The sequence below is a fragment of the Sapajus apella genome, unplaced genomic scaffold (assembly GCF_009761245.1).
Source record: "Sapajus apella isolate SASKATOON/1434 unplaced genomic scaffold, GSC_monkey_1.0 scaffold158, whole genome shotgun sequence".
NCBI classification, from domain to species: domain Eukaryota; kingdom Metazoa; phylum Chordata; class Mammalia; order Primates; family Cebidae; genus Sapajus; species Sapajus apella.
Window position 1 is genome coordinate 833,778 of NW_022437098.1, and position 25,296 is coordinate 859,073.

The 25,296-nt window shown below is 43.1% G+C and overlaps 1 protein-coding gene and 1 long non-coding RNA gene across 8 annotated transcripts in view; one reads left to right on the forward strand and one right to left on the reverse strand.

Annotated features, from left to right (window-relative positions):
- Positions 1 to 25,296, reverse strand: part of FANCC (FA complementation group C) — a 207,603-nt gene that overhangs the window by 23,143 nt on the left and 159,164 nt on the right. For all 7 annotated transcript variants that reach the window (XM_032266369.1, XM_032266364.1, XM_032266367.1 and 4 more), the window contains 3 exons: positions 10,996 to 11,152; positions 2,247 to 2,299; positions 802 to 901 (listed from right to left, as the gene is read on the reverse strand). In XM_032266369.1, coding sequence (XP_032122260.1) covers positions 802 to 901; positions 2,247 to 2,299; positions 10,996 to 11,152 — 310 coding nt within the window. The remainder of the gene's footprint in view (positions 1 to 801; positions 902 to 2,246; positions 2,300 to 10,995; positions 11,153 to 25,296) is intronic.
- Positions 17,923 to 25,187, forward strand: LOC116541880. The gene is made up of 2 exons (XR_004264990.1): positions 17,923 to 18,495; positions 23,211 to 25,187. It is a non-coding gene; the product is annotated as an uncharacterized LOC116541880 (long non-coding RNA).

A 25,296-nucleotide genomic window follows, 5' to 3' on the forward strand; every position in this document is an offset into this window, starting at 1 on the left:
TGACATACTCTACAGAGGAGATGCATGGTACCAGCACCACTCTGGACAGGCAATGTGCCCCATAAACACTAAATCTGTAGCATTAGAAATGAAGGCCAAATAAAATGCCAAAAGGTGAAGGCTCTCTGGCAGCAAAAGCTCCTGTTTCACAAGGTCACTGTAATTGGTCAGTAACTCTTGGCAGCTGTTGCCCAGCCTCTGCTGCTGGGGACCTGGAGCACAGCCTTCTGCAGGGTTCAGGCCTGGGCTCTGGTTTACTGACTGTGCCTAATACACACCACCTGGTCACTGCACTCGTCCTCTAGTTAGTCAAGTCTTTCCCAGTCTTACCACCTCCTTTCTCTTCTGGAATCCAATTCACATTTGGGTCTCTGATAAGAATGAAGATGCTAATAATTAAGAATGTCCAGGACTGCTTTCTAACAAGTGTTATTTCCTGTGCAGCATATGCCATATAGACCATAGGGTGTGCCTCCTGCTGACCTGGGAGGTTCAGATGCAGCCAGAGGGCAGTGTCCTGCTCTGCACACAGGGCCAAGATGAGCCACCCTCCAGGGCCATGCATGCTGACATGACAGAGTTCTCAGTAGACAGGTGCTTCTGGGTACCAGGGCATGGGGCAGACAGATCTTGATTTATAATTAAAATGGTTTAACCTTTGTTGGGGCACTCATTAGGAACCTTTCTTTGTGAGCAGAACAGTCCAACAAAATTACCGAAAATAAAGTGCTCTTGTCCAAAATACTCTCAACAGCCTCTTATTCTTTAGGATGAATGAGTAATATATGCAATATAACAAACCTGCTTGTTTTCTTTCTCCAGAGCTTCTACAAAGCACTGTGTAAACACTTGAATAGTGGCTATGACTTCTGGGGCCCCATCAGTTTCCAGGAGTGCACACCTGAACAATGCAAAGTCAGATCAGAACACGTTTTAATGAGTAATCAGCAAACATATAAACCTGCACTGTATAAGGGAAGAGTGGAAACACTCTTTTTATGCCATAAGCTTCAGCAGTATCTCAACTCATCAGATTTCAGTCCTTGCGTGAAAGCAGGATAAATCTGTTACTCCCTTTTATAAATATTTTCTTTAAAATTGCAATGTGCAGAGGTCTCTTTCTTGATTCTTAAATTATTAAGCAATGCAAATCCCTTCCACACAGGCTTGCTTGCATTTTCTGTACAAATATTTTTGTACTGTATGCCTGGACATGCGACATCAACATTTTGCTTTCATAAGCAGAGATGAAGGTGCTCAAAGGGATAAAATGGTCTAGTCCATCCACCCAGCAAAGTCAGGAAAGAGTCAGTGTGTGCCTTGCTTGGTTTCTGTGCATTTTCATACAATTAATTTTTCTTTATGTTTGTTAAAGAAAAAAAAAAAAAACCCTCAAACTTTGCTAGCTTTAAGTCCTAAATAGTATTCTGACTTATTTCTACCATTTAGCTTAAAGGTATTCTGTTTCAAGGCCAAGAAGTGGTGAGTTATTGTTACTGTAAAAATTCCTTTCCCCAAAGTCTGCAGGTCTGCCCTGCAGCCTCTGGGAAGGGGGTGGAGAGAGCTGATATGGGCTCCCTGGGGAGAGAGGCTAGGACACTCCCAGGTGACAAGCTCCCCAGTGGGGTCCAGTCTTGGTACTCCATGGTTAAAACTCCCACTGACTGCCAGCCACAGCTCAACTTCATGGTTGTGAGCTCCTGGTCTCTTGTCGTCTATAAATCTAATGCATTTCCCAAGAAGCACTTGTATTTTCAAAATAAAAATATAATGTGTTGTAAGAGAACATGCATGGTGTATTTTGCCTTTCAGAAGAGCTCTGTTAAAAATGGCTTTATTTATTTATTTTCTTCGCTTTCCTTAGTTTTAAAGTCTTTTAAAAAAAAGATTGGTCAGCCCTCACGTGGTGAAGGGAGTATATTGCTACCCTTTATTCTGAGCTGAGAAAAATCCTACATGATTATTTTAAGATATTAATATCCAACTCAATTCTGCATTTCTATTATTAGAATCTTTAAAGGCTAAAGAAAAGAAAGTTATCTTAATTCTTAGTCACTGGCCTTAAAATTTACACGGATTTTTGAGTTTTTACCTCTAATTACCAAAAAGCTCTGAGGAATAAGAGGGAATTAGAAACTCTAATTTCCCCGATGTACAGCCAGAGACTCCTACAACATTTTCTGATTCACGTTTGGAAATGGAACATTTTTTACATCAATTACTAGAAGAAACAGCATAACATTTACCTGAACATCTCATCAACAACCCGGAATATGGCAGGGTGGCAGGCTGCTTGAGGCTGCAAAAGAAGACCATGAGAAAGTGAAATCACCACAGGAACTTTCTCAGTAACTTGCTATTACCAGCCAAAGGTGTTATCAGGAACTGCTGATTGCCAGAAAACTGGCATATTACTCTTGGTTAGAAAAAAGAACCACTGCTATACTGAAAATGTCCCACATACAAGTGCAGACGGTGGTCTCCCTGGGCAGAGGTTACAGATGGTTTATTCCTCTGTATACTCCTATATGCTCCACATTTTTCTATAACAAGCTCAAGTGATCCATAATACAGAATCAGTAAGTATTATGGAAACTTTAAAACATCCTTCTGCCAGCATGCTGTGGAGCCTGCCTGTGCTGCCAATTCCACTGAAGTGTGCCTGTGTGTGTGTGTGTGTGTGTGTGTGTGTTTTTTTTTTGAGGCAGAGTTTTTTTATATTTTGTATAGAGACAGGGCTTCACCATGTTGGTCAGGCTGGTCTCAAACTCCCGACCTTAGGTGATCTACCTGCCTCGGCCTCCCAAAGTGCTGGGATTACAGGCATGAGGCAACGTGCCTGGCCCGTGTCATGTGCCTGTGTGTTACCTCCTCAAATAGCTAGATGTGCCTCGAGGTCAGGCCAATGCCTGCAGCTTGTTTATTAGGTCATGAGTACATAACAATTTAGAATTATTGGCAAACCAGTGACCACTACCACACTGTGCTAAATCACATTGCATCTTAGTGCACTATGGATTTAACAGCTTGAGTTATTTACGATGAAAAGAGGGTTAACGAATTAGAATAAAAGGTATCTAATTTCTCCTTGAATATTCTGGTGATGGGTTCTGATTATCTGAGTCTGCAGAAGCTGGCCTCCAGTAGCCCTGGGAGCTGGGAGGAGCTTCAGTGGCCCAGTCCCAGGTTCCCTATCTTTTTGGCCAGAGCTCAAAGTATGAGTTGATGCCAGATGAAAATGCCCATTTGTATTCTAAAACAGATCCTTTATAGCAGGGTGTGCAACCTTTTTGGCACCAGGGACCGGTTTCGTGGAAGGCAATGTTTCCACAGACGGGGAGGGGGAGATGGTTTTGGGATAACACTGCTGCCCCTCAGATCATCGGAGGCTATGAGGCGCCAGTTCGGTGGGAAGCGAAGCCTGCTGCTGCTCTGTCAGGGGTGGGTGCAGGCAGGAAGGCTAGGGGCTCCCCTCCACTGTGCGCCCTGAGGGAGCGGACCCCTGCTTCACTGTACTATTCACATGTTAGTGGATCAGACGCTATCGGAAATTGGAGTCATTCTGCATTAGACATGACTAGCTTTGGGAAGCACTTTTCATGGGCCCGCCACAGCAAGGAGAGTAAAAGGGGCTCTGCTGCATCGGTGCCCTGGACCACACTGACGCAGCCCGTGCCTCCCCGCGGTCTCCCGCGCCCCGCGCGGCACCGATGACATAGAGCCCGCGCCATCTAGTGTCCACTCGCCAGCACTGCCGCTCTGCCACTTGTTCAGGACAGGATAATCACCTTTTAATTATTTCAAGATTTCCAATTTGCAAGTTACAACGTCCTACTCTTTAAATATTATGCTCCCTCATCCTTCACTGTTGTGCATTTTTATCTAAAATAAACTAACTTGAAATTCTTACAGACAAATTCATTATCTTTGCAATAAAATAATTTGGCAGGACCATGGTTCAAGGCAGGAGAGGGACGTTATTTCGTGGCTTTGAACTTAGGCATGTCAGTTAATCTCCTGCTGCCCAGTCTCACTGTAAATAATAACAGTTATTAAGAAGTCACTGGATAAGCACAGAAAATATAAAAGTTTCCACGTATTCATAATGAAAAAAATAAAACAACAGAAAAGCAAACTGTATGTCTTGAAGAAATGTGATCGAACTAAGTTTGCCAGAGCAATTTTCAAAGTTTTGTATGACAACATCGTTGTTGAATAAGAGCGTTTAAGATCAAATAGCACTGTTACGTGCCCACAGGCAGACAGACAAAAAGGAGCATGGAAATGCACTGATAGAAAATAAGGTAAATTTGAAAATGGTAAAATTGAATTTCTTTTTTCTAAATGGGAAAACCATCCCAGAGCCATTCTATAGGTTTGATGCTAGTAGAGAATAATTATAGGGATCTCCAAACAGTAACAAAAACGATCAGATGTGTAGAGTAGGGTTACATGAAAACCACTGGGGGAGCAACGAAGACAGCTCTAACTCAGTTTGTCAGAAGAGGGTGAGAGCTTGGAAACACTTTTCTTCTGTGCAGTGTTTTCTAGCAAAATAGCTCAATCCAGTGTTTTAAATGTCTGCTGGCTGTAGAATCTGCTTGTTCTTTCCCATACAGATGGACTCTCCTCTTAGATTTCTTTCTTTCCAAATATTTCAGACCCTTGGCTACTCTAAGCCTGCTTCCACAACCCATTTTAGCTTTTAACAGGTAACAGGCCAGGAGGCAGGGGAACCTGCAGAAACAGCAACGGCAGAGATTTTGATTTGAAAACCGGTCTTCCTTGCCACCCTACAGCTGTGAAAAGCTCCTTCTCATCTGCACCCCTCACCAATGGCTTTTAAAATGAGATTCTTCATACTTTCTGAGCACATAATTTCAGGGTCAGTGAGTCCCCTCGTGAGGACTGGTGTGTGCACAGGTCAGGCATGTGTCCCAGTGACATCAAATCACAGAAGTAATTTTAAGCTGCTTTTCTTATTGAGAGAATCTTCCAAATAGAATTAAGGTTTTAATACGTGCTTCTTTGGAAGCCATACCTTCCCCCGCTAAATCTCTGCAGCATCCTCATGAGTGATGAAGCAGACATCTAGCTTCTGTGAATCCTGTCTTATTTGTAAGGTGGGGCACTCCGGTAACATACCACAGGGCACTCTGCAACCCAGGGCTCTAGAGCCCCATGACTGGGGCCATTATCTTTTCTGTAAAAGTGGGAAAAGAAAATAAACCTTTTTGGGGTTCCATCTGTTTATTTTTCTCCATCGTACTAAAATCTGTTCCTTCTCAAGCTCTCTCTTCTTCATCTGGCCTAATGATTTTCACGGGCAGATCACTTCGACTCGAGGGAGCTACGTCGGCAGGAGGCCTTCAATAACATGTGTCTTGTCCTTTTCTCCAACTCCCCGTTTTTTCACTGAATGCCACAGGGGTGACGATGGAGAGCTCTGGGTTCTGCTTTCCTTCTCGTATAGACCAGATTGTTCTGCCGGGCATACTTCCCCTTGGTTTAGTGAGAGCGTTCCCTCTCATCTCCCTGCACGGCTACCCAGAACCACATTATCTCCCCCTCCACCTAGAAAGACAGCCCATCCTCAGCCCTCAAAACACAAGGGAAGACAGTCAGCAGGGAATCAATACACAATAACCATGGTCTCTGTGCCTGTTTTGGAGGAGAGGCAAGGGAGAGGCCAACTTGTTATTCTGCACCATGAACTGTGCAAATTACACAGGATCTCACGCTCGGCCCTTGATGTTTACGTAAGCTGTTATTTTCATACCAACTCACCAATGATTATTACAAGCCACTTGCCACTTGAAAGAGGCTTGAGGACACAGAACAGAATTCTCAAGAAGAAGCATTTCTTTTCTTCTGTCATTTGCTGTGTGTGTGTGTGTGTGTGTGTGTGTGTGTGTGTGTGTGTGAGAGAGAGAGAGAGAGAGAGAGAGAGAGCGCACACGCGACAGAAAACAAACCAAAAAGGGAAATTAGACTATGATTTAAGGTAATTCACAGACAAAAGCGAATCCCTTTTAGAAAAAATAAATAGGAAACGAATGAATAGAAAAAATTATCAGGTAGTACTTTACATCTATCACCTATCATAGCTATATTCTCCATAAAAATAAGAAGGAAATAGCAGATGAGAAAGAAGCTGAAGTTCATTAAGCCTGGAACAGATTCTTTTCTGGCGTTTTCATGTACTTTCATGTAGTTTAAATATTTACCTAGGAAATGGGTCATTTAAAGAATCAGCTGATGGGCAGCTTCCCCTTCGGGTTACCTAGCAGCCAGACAATCCCGTCCCACTGTTTAGCTGTTTCTGAGCCACTATTCTCTCCACAGTGGGTAGCCCTTGTTGTTAATATGTGCATATTCACCACAAAACAACTTTCTTCTTAAAAAGAAGATTCTCCATAAAGTCATTTCACCAGTGAACTCCACTATTGAGCTGAAAAAATGGTTTGGCTTAAACAAAACCTATTTATACAAAACCTTCACATCTATCATGTACAATGAGGCATCTTTATAAATATGTATTTTTTATTATGCCACTTGCTTCTTCTTTCAAAATACTAAACATAAGACTCTATCCCTTTTACATTTTCAGATCTATTTTGTTTTAAAACATTCAGGTTTCTTTTAACAAATTTGAATTTGGAAAAATTATTCTTTCTTTTTAATCCTTACCAGATGTTGTTTATACACACACAATTGTTTCCACGCTCCATAATGCAATTACTGTTTAATTAGTGATAAATCTGTCATTCCTGGGCTTAAGAACTTACCAAGTACCAAGTGTATTTCTGCGTCTTAAATTCACGTGTCCTCCTCCGTGTTCAGACACAGAAGTGGGAGGTACACGGGTGCCCGGCACCTGCTTCCCGATTCCCTACCCCTGCCTGAAGTCCTTCTGGCCTCACCCAGTGGCCTCTATCCAATTAGCCAGAGGTAGCCTAGGCCAGAAAAAAGCTCCTCATTCCCCTGCTGCTTCACAGCTCAGCCTCTGAGTGGCAATGACCCCTAGGTCCACCCCTGCTTTGTTTTTGGGTTCTTCCTTTCTCCCTTCATCTCTGGCCACAACGTCTGCATCCCTAACTGCAATTCCAACTGCAATTCCACGGCAAGGAAACTTGCAGTGTGGGCCTCTCTCTCCACAGAGCCGATGCTGGAGGATCTGGTGCCCCCCTGAGGCTAATGCTGGAAAGTGCAACTCCAGCCCAAGACGCAGACCTTTGAAGCTTTTAGCCACACACATCAGCCAGCACTGACGGACCACTACTAAATTATCTACTTCAGCTATTGTTCAGTTACATGCACAACATTAAAGTGCTCAGAAGGAAGTGCTGAAAAGACTGAAAAAGCAGGAAAAGAAAACCCCAGCATGTTAGTGAAAAGCTGCTTAAGCACAGAAAACTGATTATCATCATCCTGGATATGGAGTGAGTTCTTCAATACGATATTTTACCAAGGAGGAGTTGTGCATTGGGAGTTTGTGTAACGGAAGTTTCTTTTTTCTTTCTAAAATGCTGCAATTGCTACCTGGAGAATGGGGGTGGGAAACATGTCCTATCCCATATCAAAAAGGATACTGAGGTATCTAGATGCTTTTTATTCCTAAGTTCTTATTAGATAAAGAAATCCTTTGCATTGAGCTATAAAGGTTTTTAGGTAGGAGAGAACACAAAGAATATTCTGATGTCAAATCTGAGTGAGACAAAAACAGAAACAACTCTGCCTCCTGGGTGCCTCCTCTGCTCCTTTTCTTTCAGGGACAAGTCTGCCTGGGAAGGTGAGGCTAGCTCCTCTGGACCCAGCGGCAGGCGGGCTCTGCCGGCAAAGGAGCAAATGGGAGGGCATGGGAACTGGGTACCTCCTGGCCCTGACATGCAGCTTGCCAGCCAAGCACAGTACCACCCTGACACCCTGCAGGCACTTTTCATTCCAATGTGGAATCCAAACAATAGCTTTCTGGGCTCCACAAACAGAACTGTAACTGGAAAACATAACATCCTTCTAATTTGGGGCCAGCCTTGGGAAAGTGAACAATGCCAAGAAGGCTGCATAATTAACAAGTGGCTTTCACTGCTGTTGGTGACATCAGTTTTTAAGGTCAGGTCTGAAGCTATGGATTATGGTCTTCCTGTGCCCTTGCTGTCAAGGGAAACACAAGACCATCTGCTTTTGAAAAGTTTCAGTCTGCAGAATAAATGACAATCTAGGGTTAATATCTCGCTTGAATTGGGAGCCACCAACTGTGGCAGGCAGCCTGACTTGAGTCCAGTTCAGCACAGGGAAGCCAAAGGGGAAGTCTCAAAAGTGAACAGGCTTTGAAAACTTCTCTTTTATTTTAGATGTTAAATACATACATAGTCATTTGGAACTCTGGTAATAGGAGACTAATCCCTCATTATTCATGGTCTTAATGGACAGTATCAGACCTGTGAGTCCGAGAGGCCAAAGAACATTTGGGAAGGTCATTTCACTTTGTACAACCTGTACCACACTTTTATCTTTTGTTTTTGTTACATTTTGGTAACTATAGAATTTCCAGGACTCATTCTGGACAGTCCCAAAAGAGAGAAATATAATTAACAGTGCTCTATATAAAACACAAGTTATGTAGACCATCACACTTTAATTACTCTCAGAATCCAACTCTAATGTAATAGGCATCATGTTTCTTCTGGAGCAGTCTCGTGCTAACTGAGTCTTAGAGATCTCTCTGATACTTCTGCCGTCCTGTCACTGCACCAAGATACTGCACTGCGATAAATGAATCAGATGATGCAATTAGGAAGCGGGCTCTTCAGGTTACCCCTGCAATCACTTAGCCACGTCACAGGCCTATTCCAGCCTGCCTGGCTTTCTGGTACTGCAGGCCTGGGATGCTGAGAACAGCCCATGCCAATTAGGGGCTTCTAGCTCATCGTCTGTACTGTAATTACCTCCTTGAACCATGAGGCACAGAGAGGTCACATCCTGCCAACGCCACAATAGATTAAATCAAATAACACCCTTTAGGATCCCCCTTTAACCATAATGGAAGCTCTGAATTTCTGCACACATGATCCTGATAAAAGCTTTTGTAAGTTGATGGACTTCAAAAGCCATATGACTCGGAGGAGATTACTGTAAACTACCAACTGGACACTGAACATTATACAGTGATGTGCAGTGGGACGGCCTGCATTCTCTGTCTCGCATCTACTGTGCTTACCACAATGGTGCTTAGGCGTGAGGGCCACAGGCAAAAAGGACCCAGAGAAGGTTCAGAGAAGAATCTGAGGATTAAGGAAAGGCTGCAGAAAAGGCAACGGGACTAGAATTTTTCAATAGGGAGCAGACTTAAAGAAAATGTCATAAGCACCCTGGGAGCAAACGCATAGCCCAGTTACTATATTTTGCCACTGAAAAGGGACCAGAGAAACTGAAATCCTAGTATGCACGTGTAAGTTAGAAATAGATTTACCAGACAATAAAGGTAATTTATGACCCTGAATCACCAGGAATGGGCTGCCAGAGGGCTTCTAAAAGTACTGGTTTATTTTGAATTATACTGCAATCATTTTAAAATAAGGTGCATTCCTATTTCTTGCCTTAATATACAACTATTTTGGATAGTAAGGCTAGGTAGTAATTATCCTTAAGAAATCTCTTGGAGCTCTCTCAGTCTTAATATCCATGTCTTCCTTTCTTTTCTATCATGGTAAACTTTCAAGTCAGGTGGGCTCTGTCTGTGCAGCCTGAGGTATCGGTGAGAGTCGTGTGGCTGTCAGCACCTGCGACCCTATGCACATCACCCTGGGAGGCCAGGGGAAGGGTGAAAGGGGCCATGAAACAAGGGGAGAAATGGGATCAAGGAGGAAGGCAACTGATTCCATTAGGATTCCCTCAGACCGTCTCCAACTAGAAAGAGAAAGAAAGCACACAGAAGTTCCAACTGAACCAAACAAGCTGAAGGTGTCTGGGAGGCAGAGGCTGTATGAGCTCAGGACAAGTGGGCACAGCCAACCTCAGGGCCTTCCTCAGTCTCAGCTCAAGAGCAAGGGTGAACACTCCCTCCTTCCGTGTCCCAGCCACCAACTGAAGACCGGACTGTTCACTGTGGCTCCCAGAACTACTTTCTCCACCTGCAGGAAAAGGCAGAAGACAATCTCTGTGCCACATCCCTGCGGGTTACAAAAGCTAAAAGGAAAACAGGGCAGAGTCCACTGGGGCTCCTGGAGGACAAAGGCTTTGGGATCACGGCACCTGCAGGTTTCTGCATCATTTTTTTCAGGGTGCCTTGGTCTTTATTCCTGTGCTTACAAAATGTGCTCCAATTCCACAGAGCTGCCTCCCATGAAGGAAGATGACTAGTGAGTCAGTGATGGCAAGGGCCACTGAGAGCCCAGGGTGCCAGAAACTGGGCCAGAAGGTGAAAGTCCATGTGGGTCAGAGTCCCCCCTGCACAGTTCTGAGCAGGAAGGGAGCCTGGTGCCACCATGAAGGGAGGGTTGAAGGCAGGTGGCCTCACACCAAAAGAAAACGTACAGAAGTCTTAGCTGGTTCTGCTGCTTTAACCATATTTCTGGGGTTTTGTGTTTCTTGAGTATTTCATCTTTCCGCTACTGAAGAGCTAAAAGTTTATTTTTTGAATGTGTTTAACTGATTCCTCCTCAAACCTGTAAGTTCATTTCTAAAAACTTATTTTCCATATTGAAATAAAAAACACTGTTTTAAAAAATCTGTTGTACAAATGTCAATTCTGGTGAACATGTGATATATGGCACATCAATCAAGTAAACCTCAAGTCTCTCCCTGCATGCTCCAAGGATGAAGAATAGCCCCCTACATTAGCGATTTTAAAAATAAAATGTAAATACACGATTATTTATAAAGGTTCCAATTGCTCTTTTGCTTACATTCCCCCACTTTCATTCTTTGACTAAAAGAAATGATTCCCAGCATCTCCTTTAAGGATTTTGCTTTTCATCAAAGCCCAGCACGTACCAGCAATGAATCTTTTATAAAGCATTCGATCCTTCTCAGACAATTTCTCTCACTGGAGATTAGCTTTTCAAAAAGATGCAGCATTGTTTTTTCAAGGCTGGGAAGGTGCCGAAGCCAGAGGCAGACTACAGCCGACACAGGGAGAGAAATCTTCTTCCTTTCAGAAAGAAATAAACAAAATTTTAAATAGAAATGGATTACTGAAAAAAGAAGATTAAGAAAGTTCAAAATGCAATCACTAATCCAATTTGTGAGTCTTCCTCTCATCATGGTCATAGCAGTGGCTAATAATTTATAGAATCAGTGAATATTTACCATGTACTCATTTGCAAAATAATGTGAATATGCTTCCACTTCAACTCCTCTTAAGAAATCAGAAATGCTCAGGAAAAAAAAAATGCTTTCAAAAAGGATAAGCAAATGTCTAGTGATGAAAAAAAAAAAGGGAGTGATAAAAAACAGGATGGAAAAGGCCTTATGATGCCCAGTCTCTAACCAAACAAGTGGGCATGTTCAAATGTAAGTCATCATGCTTTACAATAGGGACTCGGACCTGGGTTTCAGTCCCAACACCACTGCTTACTAACTATATGACCTTGGGGAAGTTACTTAACCTCAGTTTATTCATCTGTAAAACAGGCCTATCTCCTTCATAGTGTTCTTATAATGATCAAATGCAACAACACACGTACAGTGATTAGCACAGTGCTTGGCACATAAATATTCAATAACTGTAATTGTAATCATTGCTTGAAAGTTGAAAAATTTTTTTTTTTTTTTTTAGACGGAGTTTCACTCTTGTTACCCAGGCTAGAGTGCAATGACGCGATCTCGGCTCACCGCAACCTCCGCCTCCTGGGTTCAGGCAATTCTCCTGCCTCAGCCTCCTGAGTAGTTGGGATTACAGGCACGCACCACCATGCCCAGCTAATTTTTTGTATTTTTAGTAGAGACGGGGTTTCACCATGTTGACCAGGATGGTCTCGATCTCTTGACCTTGTGATCCACCCGCCTCAGCCTCCCAAAGTGCTGGGATTACAGGCTTGAGCCACCGCGCCCGGCCAGAAAGTTGAAAATATTTTTAACAATTTTAAGACCAGATGCAGTGGCTCATACCTGTAATCCCAACACTTTGAGAGACTGAGGTGGCAGGACCACTTGAGCCCAGCAGTTCAAGACCAGCCTGGTCAAATAGTGAGGCTCCACCTCTACAAAAAGCAATGTTTTAAATTAGCTTGGCATAGTGGTAGCACATCCGTAATCCCAGCTACTCGGGAGGCTGAGGCAGGCGGACGGCTGGGGCCCAGGAAGCTGAGGCTGTAGTGAGCTGTGTTCACACCACCGCACTCCAACCTGGGCAAAAGAGCAAGACTCTGTCTCAAAAGAAAAAAATCCAATTTCATATATTGTGGTCATGGCCTACTTGATGTACTAGACCTTAATTATGATACTGGACAGATCGGCAGGACTGGGAATCAAAGATTTCTTTAAAAACAAATAGATGCGGAGTCTTGCTCTCATCCAAACTAGAGTGCAGTGGTGTGATCACAGCTCACTGTAACCTCGAGCTCCTGGGCTCGTGATCCTCCTGCCTCAGTCTCTCCAGTAGCTGTGACTACAGGTGCACACCACCACATCTGGCTAATTTTTTTTTTTCTTGTAAAGATGGGGTCTTGCTATTTTGCCCAGTTTGGTGTCAAACTCCTGGCCTCAAGCAATCTTCCTGCCTCACCCTCCCAAAATGTTGGGATTACAGCCTTGAGCACCAGTACTCTACAGACACAACCATTTTGTGTAGCTACTTTTTTTTTCCTATGGGAAAATATATTGAGGTCCTCTTGTGTCAGTGAACTGGGGCTCCACTTCCCCTCCTGGGAGGGAGCATGAGGGGCACATGTCTGACTCTGAGCCCCTGCTGCTGGCTCTGGGACACAGTGGAGCTGCCCCCCCAGGGCAGTGTGCCCTTTACCTGCACATCCCAGACAGTGGGTGCTTACCAGTGGGTGCTTTTCAAACCTGATGTCTTTTTTCATGAATCTGCTGTCTTGCCCCAAGGAAACTAAGCAAATAGAAATGAAGCCAGATGCATACAAATCTTGAGGTGGGGAAAAGAGAGCAGTGTGTGTGTCCCAAGGCCTGGCTCTCCAGCAGAGTCACTGTCACCCCCTCCCACTCTCTGGCTGCCACAGATGCTACTGCTATAATAAGGAAAACTGAAGTGGGGGCACAGGCTCTCCCGCCCCAAACAACAATGCCTGTCCCTTTACCATGACTCATAGGCCGCTTCTCTGCAGAGTTGGTGTGAAGCCCAGCACTGGGTCCAGGGACGGGAAGGGACAGAGCAGGGGACATGGGGAGCAGTTCCTAGAGGTTTTGCTTTTTCTGCTTGCTTGCTGTAACTCCTACAGACCTTGTCCTGGGTTGACCATGGGGCAAAAGAAGCAGGGAAGATGCTGAAGACCCAGGGGGACTGCAGAGGAGCCTGCAGAAGACGGGGGGAGGGAGGGCACATTCACCTCAGAACCTCCCAATCTCACGCTCGCACCCTGAACTTCAACTTGTCCAGGAGCCACCAGCAGGCTGTGTTCCTCATCCCCCGACCTCTCATACCCGGCAAAGCCCTGCCACGGTGCCACACCTCCTCAGTGCTGGACATGCCACTTCCTCAGACGTAAAGAAGGGAAGAAAAGATTTGTGGAGGATTTAGTAACAGCTCAGTCGAGGTGTGTGGATTTGGAGTGTCTGAGGCACAACTGAGCAGAGATATTAACTAGGTCCTTGAATATCCAAGGTGGAATCTCTGGGAGAGGTATGGGCTGAAGGTACACATTTAGGTGTCAGAACCCCAAGGGAGGAAGCTGAGTGGGGAGCAGAGGATTGAGCAGCAGGCAAGAGAGGAGAAGCTGCAGATGACAAGAGGCACAGAAGCAGAGGACGCTGCTGCCAGAGCATGAGACACAGGCTTTGGGCAGGAAGTGTGCCTCTGAGCAGCGCTGCGGAGGGCAAATGCACCCTGGGTGTGCCGGGCAGGCCCTGGATGGCAGCATGTGGCAGAGGGAGGAGAGGAGTGGAGGTGAAGCCAGGACTGGAGACAGGACTTCAGGGGACTGGTGGTGATGGGGACGATGCCAGGCGGTAGCCCAGAGGTGGGGCCTTGTGTGCTCCTGAAAGACTGCTAATGGGCAAGGTGCAGAGGAGTGGGAGAGGCTGAACAGCAGTGGATGGAGAGATGATGTTTCGCTTGCACCTGAATCCTCATAACAGCCCTACAAAACAGGTAAAAATGACTCCCTCCTGCACAGGCGAGGCAGCCGAGAAAAGAGAGGACCAGGACTCACAGCTGTAAGACCTGAAGCCAGGGCAGCTGGGGCTGGAGTGAGTACAGGACCATGCTGGCTCTGAGGAGGGGTGCAGGATGCGGGCTCAGGGGGACAGCAGGCAGCTTTACTGGGTGAGCCAGACGCCGTGCCTGTGCTCATGCCCCTTGTGAAGGGGAAATGCTTTTCCTATCCAGGTGGTCAGCGAATTTTAGCCACAACAAAGAAGCCCTGGGGAGGGGTTCCTGTCCAGTAATCAGGGGGAAGCAGAACACCCCTGGGTGTGGAGAGGGTGCCTGCAGCTTCCATCATGGAGCCAGGACCACCCCCACCACGAGCCAGGAAGCTCTGAAGAGGAGAGCTCGCCTCTCAGTAGCTCCTTCCCTCTCAAGCAGCAGTGCTGGCTGTGACCAGCTTTCCTCATGCCTTATCTTTCTTTAGAATCCATGTAACATGAATCTGTATGTCATCAGAAAGGTGCTTCACTGCAGTGAGAGGTCTTCCACCAGCACCAAGTCCTGGCCGAAAGCCATGGCACAGTACATGTCATTCATCCTGCCAGGTGATGGCAGGGAGGCTGGTGCCGCATGCAGGCCAGGCTGCCAGGAGCAGCAGCAAATTCACATGAACCAATGCAGAACTGACCCGTCCCACTCAGCAGAAGGAATGAACAGACACTGCACAGTCACACAAGCACACGAATCACACTCTAGTCAGTAAGAGCGTGATGCTCCCATTCTAGTTTGAAAACTGTGTGTGTTAATGGCTTTTTATTAGAGCCTAGATTAGGAGCACACCCTACTAATTGCTGCGAGTGGTTAAGTTTATGGACCCGTGTTTAATATTTGAATAGATTTTGCTCTAAAACATCAGTGATTTAACTCTTTGTAATCACTCCTGAACCAAGGAATCACCGAAGCAGCATGACGTTGATATGCTTGCTTAACAGAATTTGGCCGAGCCAACACATCTGTATTCTACACAGTGCTCTTCATGTGAACCAGGCTGGCTTTAAATAAAAAGGCAAAGCACAGAAAAAGAACTGGAAATGGCCTATAAAAATGTGCAGCGCCCCCCTCTAATGAACAGTAAAGAAAGGGAAGTGCACCGGTACAGTCAGTTTCACCCTCGCAGTGCTGGCGTTCAGCAGTGACAACACCCAGTGCTGGGGCAGGCAGAGGGTGCACCTCCTCATAGGCGGGCGGGCAGTGGCTTCACACGTCCAGTCAGTCATGTGGCACCACTGAAGAAAATTCAAGACACACACACACCTGTCTTAATCATTATACTGCTGTGAATTTGCCAGGCAGAAATAGAAACATCAGTTTGAGGATATTTACTGCAATCTTTAAATATAAGGACAAAACTAGAAACACTGCAATGTGCAACCACGGACTAGAACGCGGGTCACATGCCACGGACTATGCCCCTACTTCAAATTAGCTGGACTGATGTCCTGTGAGGGGCATTTAAGACACGCTGGTTAAAAAGCAGGTTCTGGGGTGATGTATCTATGGTGTAATGCTGCTTCTGACAATGAGCAGACAATGGCTTTACATGGACTTTACGTCTAACAAGCATAAGGTATGGATGGCTACCAGAACTGGAGCATAAGGAGGAGGAGGTAATGAACATTTTCTGTATATACCCTGTGCTGTATGGTTAGACCTGATAAAATGAATATATATTCTGTGGAAAATTTAAAGGGCCAATCAAGTAAAAAAGAAAAACCTGTTTTTAGGAGGACTGAAAAATTTCATTCTGCTGAGTGTGTTAGCGACAGAAGCACAAAGGTCGTGCTTTTTCTCCTCCATACTGCTTCCACCCATCCTACCTGGACCTGACCAAAATCATGACTTCAAGGAAAACAAAGACACAAATTTGCCCCCAAATCCCTACCTAATAATTAAGAGAGTTTTCTGTATTGTAGCTATGTTTCAGGAAATGGGTAGGGCATTTGGAATTTATGTGCAATACGTTACTATTTTCTCCTTTAAAATAAAATGAGTAGTAGGCTTCCAGTCAGGGCTCCACTTAGAAATCTCATTTGCAGTGACAGTGTCTGGCACGAGGCAGGGAGGCCTAGACAGGACGCTCTCCCCTGTCCAACAGACTCTGGACGGACACCTCCTTGACATTTAGAAAACTGTACTTTGTTTCTCCCATATACTCAGTTTAGTAAGGCAGTTATTTTTTCTCATCCTTTCCAAAAAGAGGCAGCAGGTAAAGAAATTGGTTCAACTGCTTATTAAATAATTTTGGCTCCAAATACTTTTATAGCTACAATAAAAAAAAAAAAAAAAAACCAGAATGCATAATTAAATTCTTCTCAAGAAAGGTTCCTGATGAGAGAGGCCCATCTGGGAGGTTGTGTTCTAACACTGAGTAGAGGGGAGGCCAGGGATTCCTTAGGTAAGACAAAGGTGCGCCAGCAACAATCCACATTTTCAAACCAGAAACAGATCAGGGCTGTTTGGGCTGCCAGAGAAGCTCACAAAACTTGAGATTAACTGTTCTGGAGAACTGCTTAGTTCCATGGAAGTGTAAAGAACATTGCTCACATCCTAAAGTTGTATTTAGGTGACAGCCTGATCTAAGCAATCATCACAATTCAGACTATGGTTGCCATCATTATAATCTGTATGTGCAGAGCAGCTCACTTCTCAAAGTGCAGCCACCAACAAGCAGAAGAAATGTCCAAACCCAAACACACCAGAATGTCTGGTGATTACACATCAATATCAGATTTTTATTAGAAAAGTAAACTATGACTAAATTTGTAACCATATCTTATTAAGGTTAAAAAAACAGGATGTGGGGCTGGGGATGGTGACTCATGCCTGTAATCCCAGCACTTTGGGAGGCTGAGGAGGGTGGATCACCTGAGGTCAGGAGTTCAAAACGAACCTGACCAACATGGTGAAACCCTGTCTCTACTAAAAATACAAAAATTAGCCAGGCATGGTGGTGGTCACCTGTAATCCCACTACTCAGGGGGCTGAGGCAGGACAATCACTTGAACCTGGCAGGCAGAGGTTGCAGTGAGTCAACACTGCACCACTGCACTCCAGCCTGGGCAACAGAGCAAGACGCTGTCTCTAAATAAATGAATAAATAAAAAACAGAATGTGGCCGGGCACAGTGGCTCATGCCTGTAGTCCCAGCACTTTGGGAGGCTGAGGAGGGCGGATCACCTGAGGTCAGGAGTTCAAGACCAGCCTGACCAACATGGTGAAACCCTGTCTCTACCAAAAATACAAAAACTAGCCAGGCATGATGGCACATACCTGTAGTCCTAGCCACTCGGGAGGCTGAGGTGAAAGAATCACCTTAGCCTGGGACGTTGAGCTGCAGTGAGCCATGATTGTGCCATTGCTCCAGCCTGGGTGACAGAGTAAGACCCTGTCTCAAAAAGAAGATAAAAGGATGTGAGGCAGTCTCTCAGTTTCAATCATGAATAAACAATATTAATAGAAATGGAGTTCTGGTTACTGCTAATTCTTTGCCATCTTTCTGTCTTTGGTATTATGCTGATCTTTCTTTTGTTTAAACACTCACCTATATGATTTGACAATATTTAAATCCTGATTTTTCTTATCTAAGGTGAAAAAAAGCACAAACCCAACAGCTTGATTGTAGGTCAGCCCTTTCTTGTAATTTGCGGTTCCATTTTCAGAGGTCCTATTTTCCTGATTTGTAACATGGCTAGAACGATACTGAGGGTATTCAAAAGAATCTGTGGCTCCTCAGAGTAATTCTAGTTAGACTCCTGTTTTTGGGGTAATTTGATATGCAAGAGCACACCAGATGAGTAAACTACTAATAAATAAGTTAGTCAAGAAGCATAAATTAGGTTCTTCTCATAGGATAATGAATTGTTTTCTTATTAAGCATTGTTGGAAGCCGTATTAGCTATTCCGGCAATGAGAATTATTCTTACATCTGGTTTTAGTTTAGTGATTCTTTTGTTAGGGGCAAAAATGTGAGTTTGAGAAAACCTAATACTACACATTGTCAAAAATAATAAATTACTGGAGTCAATAATGGTAATAGTAATGTGCTAACAGTTATTTTTACTTTTCTTTTTGAGAGACAGGGTCTTGCTACATTGCCCAAGCTGGACTTGAACTCCTGGTCTTAAGTACTTCTCCTGCTTCAGCCTTCTGAGTAGCTGAGATTACAGGTATGTGCCAGTGTGCCTGGTTTTCTTCTTTTTCTTTTTTAAAGCCCACAGCACCTGCTACTCCCCAGGCCCAATCCCCCTCAGCTTCCGAGATCAGGCGAGATTGGGCACATTAAGGGTGGTGTGGTGTAGACACTAATGGTTACAGAGTATTTACTGTGGGTACCAGGCACTGTGCTAAGACTATTACAGGCATTCAACTCATTTAAATTTTAGTGTGAGCATTTGTCACACTAAGTGTGTGACAGTTTGCAAGTTTACTTCTGTTATCCCACCATACTTATAAAAGGGATCTCCTTTAACGCTCAAAAGTGGCATGGTCTAGATTTTAAATCATATGGCTGCTCTATTTAACACTCAGAGCCACCCCTGAGCTGTGAGTGTTAGCGTGGTCAGTCAGTTACTAGAATGTCAGTCATTCCCACTACTAGGAGCTGTCTTTCCTCACAGAGCACTTCTCACACTCAATATGAGTCTTGGATTTTCTCCTCCACACCAACCAATACTCCCAACTCTCTACACACTAACTGGGTACCCAATGATTCAGTTCTGACACCACCTGGAGGAGCACAGATGCCGCAGGTTAAGGGCGCAGTCCCACAAAACTGCCCCTGCTTTAGATGCCAATCACAAGTCCAGGCCTCTCATTCTTCTGACCAACTAGCTATAAAATCAGAGGTTCCAGTGACCCTCTCCTCAGGTTTGATAATTTGCTAGAATAGCTCACAGAACTCAGGAAGACGCTTCACTTGCCATTACCAGTTTATTCTGAAAGATACGACTCAGGAACAGCCACATAGGAGAGATGCAGAAGGCCACGCCTGGGGGAAAGTTCAGAGCTCCCAGGCCCTCTCCAAGCATGCCAACTTCCCAGCACTTAGATGTGACCACAAATCTGGAAGCGGTATGACCCTACAGTTTAGCATTTTTATGTAGGCCTCACAATGTAAGTATGACTGATGAAATCACTGGCCAGTAGTGATCAGGTCGAACTCTGGGGGTTAGGTATGGTACTGAAAGCTCCAGCCTTTTTTCCTATGGTTGGTTCCTCTGGCTACCAGCCCCCATCCGGAGGCTATGGTGGGGGTGGAGGGCCCACCAGGAGTTACTTCACTAGCTTGTTCTACACTCAGATGTGGTGGAAAGGTACTTACGAATAATAAAAGATGCTTTTCTCACCTCATCACTCAGGAAATTCCAAGGGTTTTAGGAGCCTGGATAAATACCAAATATAATTTCTTATTGTATCGCAAGATCACAGTCATGCCTTCATTCTTTTTTTTTTTTTTTTTCATTTGTCCACTGTTTCATTCATTCAAGCATACAGAAAAAATTCTCCATCCAGTCTTCAAGCTTCTCAGTATTTTGAAGCAGTGGATTCGGATGACCTCAGAGGACATGTCATGCTGAATTTCTTACACTCCAGACTTACAAAAGGGCCTCAGTAGCCCGCCCAGGAAGGTTTTATGCAATCTGTAGCCTGCAGGTGCCTATGATGGCAGCCCCAGGGACAGACATGAAAAGTTGACATTTAGCCCAAGAAATTTAAAAGTTCCTCTAGGCTATCTAAACCATAAAGAGGGGCAAGCATCTGCTGTTTAAAAGACAGGCAGCCCATTGCTGAAAATATATGACTGCATTTGGAAGCCAAGGCCAAAAACACCAGCCAATTGTCAAACAGAAGAAATTCCACTGGTATACTGTGGTAAGCAAATAGTTGGAAGGCTAAACACAGGGTAGGGAGCACTGGTCAAAGAAAGCATGTGGTTTCCAAACGACCATGCAGTACATTTGGGGAGGGGGTGCTGGGCGCGGCTGGTAATTTGCACTGATTGATTGGATCAGCCTCGCTGTGTCAACATGTGGCTGGGATGTTCTGTCTACGGGAAAGTGTCCATGGAGAGGCTCCAGCTCTTACGCCACTGCTTGGGGAACTTGCTGAGCTTAAGCCACAGGATTTGGACACATTGAAGACCACCCAGCACTTCTGGACAGTCTGTCCCTTATGGGTTAGCAGAAATAACTTTCCAAACTAAATAAATTTTATGAGTTGTTGAGGGAGAACGTGCTATCACAAGCAAAATTACAAGCAAGGGAGTGCAGGCCTGCTTGGGGAGCCGCTGCCCTTGGCGTCCCTCTGAGTGCTGAGCTGGAGCAGGAGTAACTGTTCTCTGAGCACGTCGCCTGGCCAGCGATTTCTGAAACAGCTTTTGGGGTTTCACAGAGGACCAGATGTGTTCTCCTCCACATTCCCTTTAATTCAGCTCTTGCTGAAAGAGTAAGGTTGGACATGGGGGTACCTGAAACCATAATCTCCTGTGAAATATATTCCTAGATGAAATCGAGAAGAGAGCTGTCACGGTGAGAGGCAAGAGCATTCCAGTTAAATATTCTTTGCAAATATTTTGAAAAATCACCGTAGAGAGTGAAAATGCCAACTGGTATGGTCAGCGGTGGGGCCGTGAAGCGTGTGCTCCGTTGTGGGTATTGGGGCACTGTGAGGGAAGAATCCCAGCACTGTGCTGCACATTCACGGCACCCTTTATTCAATATCAACCAAAGATAATGCTCAGACTCCTCAGGAAGCTCACTCCACTTATTGGGTGAATTCTGAGAGAAGGTTTAGAGTAAGTAGAAAAAAGGACATTTTGTTTTTTTAACCATTTTTTGAAACATCAAGAGGCTTAATCTTCTATTTCTCTTTTTAAATCTCACTTTCACAAAGTCTCAGATTACAACCTTTCCTACAAACTGAAATTAAAATATGTATCCTAATTTTTAAGACTTACATATAAAAAAATGGAAATACACCGAACTGTAATCACATCAGTGGTTTTGAGCTTGTCCATTTTCCAAAGGCAACAAAATAATGAAAATCTATTTGAAGATGGAGAAGATCCATTTACGACAGTGAAAACATTCAAAACACAAATAAAACAAAACATTAGGAATAAGAAATGCTTAAGTCCAATGTGTGAAAAGTATATACAATACTCCCTTCAGATCACAAAAGCTGAACAAATGGAAAAACATATGTGTTCCGAACAGGTGGACAGAAAGCCTTAACATCATCAAAACGCCAGCTCTCTCATTAATCTATACACTTATAAGAGTCCTTCCTCCAAATGACACTGGGTGTCTCCCCTGCAACTAGAAAAATTGGTTTTAAAAGTTACGTGAAATATAAGACAAGGAATGATAGCAAAACAAACTAAAAACAACCCTGGTAAAGAGAAATCAAAGGGAAGGAGCCTTATTTTGTATTGAACACAGTTGATGCCACCACTAAAGCAGTGATACTGCCATACACACATGCAAGAGACCAGAGAAGCAGAACAGAAGGTAACAAAACAGGCCTGACTGCATGAGAACTGAGAATGTGACCAAAGGAGCCACCTAAGCCCACAGGACTGCGCTCCTGAGGCGCACACCCTTTATCACACTCAAGAGGGCGGACATGCTCTACCACCTGAGAGTGGGGAAAGAAACTGTACTATTTCAACAAATAATTTCAAAACAAAAACCAAAGAGAGATTGAAAGAGAATTAAAAGAACCTATAAACCAAAAGCAATGTATAGATTTGAACTCTGATTCTAACAAACCGACTGGAAGAAAAATTGTAAGACAATCAGGATAATTTAATTCCTGAATAGGTATGTGATGATGATAAGGAACTAATGTCAATTTTAACATGCAATAAAGGTATTGCAGTTTTGTTTTTTAAAATGCACTGTATAGCAAGGAAGGGTCTATATATGTAACAATTCTCCTAAAAGTATTTAAATAAAGAATTGGGTGGCCAGTCACAGCAGCTGACACCTATAATCCCAACATTTTAGGAAGCCAAGGTAGGCAGGCTGCTTGAGCTCAGAGGTTTAAGACCAGCCTAGGCAACATGGTGAAACTCCATCTCTACCAAAAATATGAAAAATTAACCAGGTGTGATGGCCTGCACCTGTGGTCCCAGCTACTCAGGAGGCTGTGCCTGGGAGGTTGAGGTTGCAGGGAGCCAAGATTGCACCAATGTATTCCAGCCTATGAGACAGAGTGAGACCCTATCTCAAAAGAAAAGAATTGAAAACATAAATAGTATTAATAAAATGATTTTAAAACCATAGTATTCTTAATAAAATGTGAGGTTCATAAGCAGTAAGTATCATTTTAAAATCACATTGCATGTAAACCTTGAATTCAGAAATGTGAACACTTTGAATCTAATTATCTGAGACTGAGGGGACTCTGCAAATTATACCACCATAGTAGATTTACAGTGTTTTAAAACACTGCTGACGGAGCAACTCCTAACTTGGAGTCATAAAGACAGCAGTAGTCATAAGGTCATGCAGTAATTTTCAAAGTGGGGTCCAAAGAATCCTTTCCAAGGAAGAAGGGAAGAATTGAGATGTGTTAAAAGAAAAATTTATTTTAAAAATTATCATAGTTTCTCTTGGGGCTACACGGAAACATAAGAAAAAATAAGTATACTTTGTTGGGTTTTGCAGTAATATATATTTCTTAATTTTGAAAACTTTTCTAATTTTTAAATTTCATCTAAGTTATTTTAAATAATTTTATTAGATATATATTTTTTGTATATACATAGTGTATATTTTACTTATATATCTAATATATATTTTATATTATTATTTTGGAATTTTACAATATTTTATTTGGAAAGTAACATTTACTTATAATATATTTTCTTGTATTTAAGAATGGATCATTGGCTTTAAAAATGAGGATTAAAAGATCCAATTTTTCATCCTACCGATGTTTCATCGAGAAAATATGAAACTGACAAATCAGAGAATTCTCTGACTCACAAGATGGAGACATCTGCTCCAGAGAAAGTGGGCTAAACTGTAAATAAAGAAAAAAATATGAGGAAAGTTATTTTTCCCTTGCCTTTACAGATGTTAATGATTTATTTAATTGTGTCTTATGCAACAATCTTTTAAATACTCTTATGGTGCAAATTAATTGCCACATCAGTTTGAGATCAATCATTCAGAGTCTAAAGAAAAACAAACAATGTAAATGCAGATGTGATAAATTAGTATGTCATCAACAGAACTGCACTTCTGCCTTACAATAGAATCTCTGGGCTTGCTGTATTGCTTGTAGTTGTCTGTTATCAGCTCCAACCAAGCACAGAAGATCTTTTATATGAAAGTTGGCCACACACACAAGTGGTAGGGAAGCACTATTTTGAATCTCCTGGTTCTTCCTGAACAACCATGTTGACGTTTGCGCTGATAGTGCAAAAGCAACAGTGGGTAACACAGCTGCATCTCAGCAGGAATCAGAGCAGAGACAATCCTCATGCTACTCTTCACCACCACACACACACACACAGTCGAAACACCACGTTTTCACATACGAATGCTTGATGAAGCAGTATAACATACTGATTTTATTAAACTGTTGCCCTCAAGGATACTTTTAGAAAAGAATTCTATATGGTGAAGAGGAAAGTGTGCATAAAGCTCTTCTGCTTCATAACAAAAAACGATGGTTGTCTGGAGAAAAGCACTCCACTTGTACACCTGCACAATTCTTTCAGCTGGGGCTCACCTGACTGCTTTTTGTCGTGAAAATTGACTTGAAAGAATGACTAGCAGATAAGCAGTGGTTAGTCACACGTTGGGATTAGACACAGACTTTCTCAATAATTAGCAAAATGACTCAGTCCCCTAAGGAAAATGACAGTATTTGTAGCCCATGATAAATTTTAGCTTTTAAGCAGAAATTAGAATCCTGGAAAATCTAAGTCCACCAACATAAGCTTCACAGCTTCCCAATACTTAAACTCATTTCTGATGAGATCCGTGGTGACAGTAATGACTGTAGGTTTTGATACTGCATATGAAATATGTCAATGTTTGGAAGATACACATAATGTATACATAATATACAATGAACTAAGATCTTCCACATGAACCATGCATAATGCTACAAAATTATACAAAAAGATCCACTGCAAGTGCAAGACAGACCAATGGGTTTTAATGTAATAGAGTATAGAAAGTTAACTGACATAATTTCAGATTCCACACTGCAACTAACCTTTAAAAAATGACCATTTTCAAATTTTGGTGAGCTATCAAAGCAGAATTATCCACAGTGATCTGTGATGGCTTTTAGAATACTCCACCCTTTCCCAACTACTATGTATGTGGGGCTGGATTTTCTTCATACACTTCAACCGAAACAACACATCCCACCAGAGGCAGATATGAGAATCCAGCAGTCTTAGGGCAGAAAATGAGACTTGCAAAAATGTAAAACCAATGCTGCTCTTGTCAAACTGTTTTTTTTGGCTTTGAAAAGAGCATTTTTTTCATAAAAATACACTATTTGTGTTAACATGTAATCAAATTATTTTTATTTTTTAAATGAAGAAATATATTTTTAAAAATTTGTTTTAGTTTCAAATATGGCAAATATTAATAGGTGTTTAACAGATCTTTAAAAAAACTCTTGGGAATGTATGAACACAAAGAAGGAAACAATAGTTGCTGGGTCTACCTGAGAAGGGGTAGGAGGAGGTAGAGGAGCAAAAAAGGTAACTATTGGGAACTAGGCTTAATACCTGGGTGATGAAATAATATGTATAACGAACCGCCATGACATGTGTTTACTACGTAACAAACCTTCACCTGTATCCCCAACCCTAAAATAAAAGTTAAAAGAATAAAACTCTTTGGGATTTCCAGTAATTTTTAAGAGTTATATGGGGCACTGAGACAAAAACGTTTGGAAACTGCTGTCATATAGTCTTTCCAATACACCACAGCCTT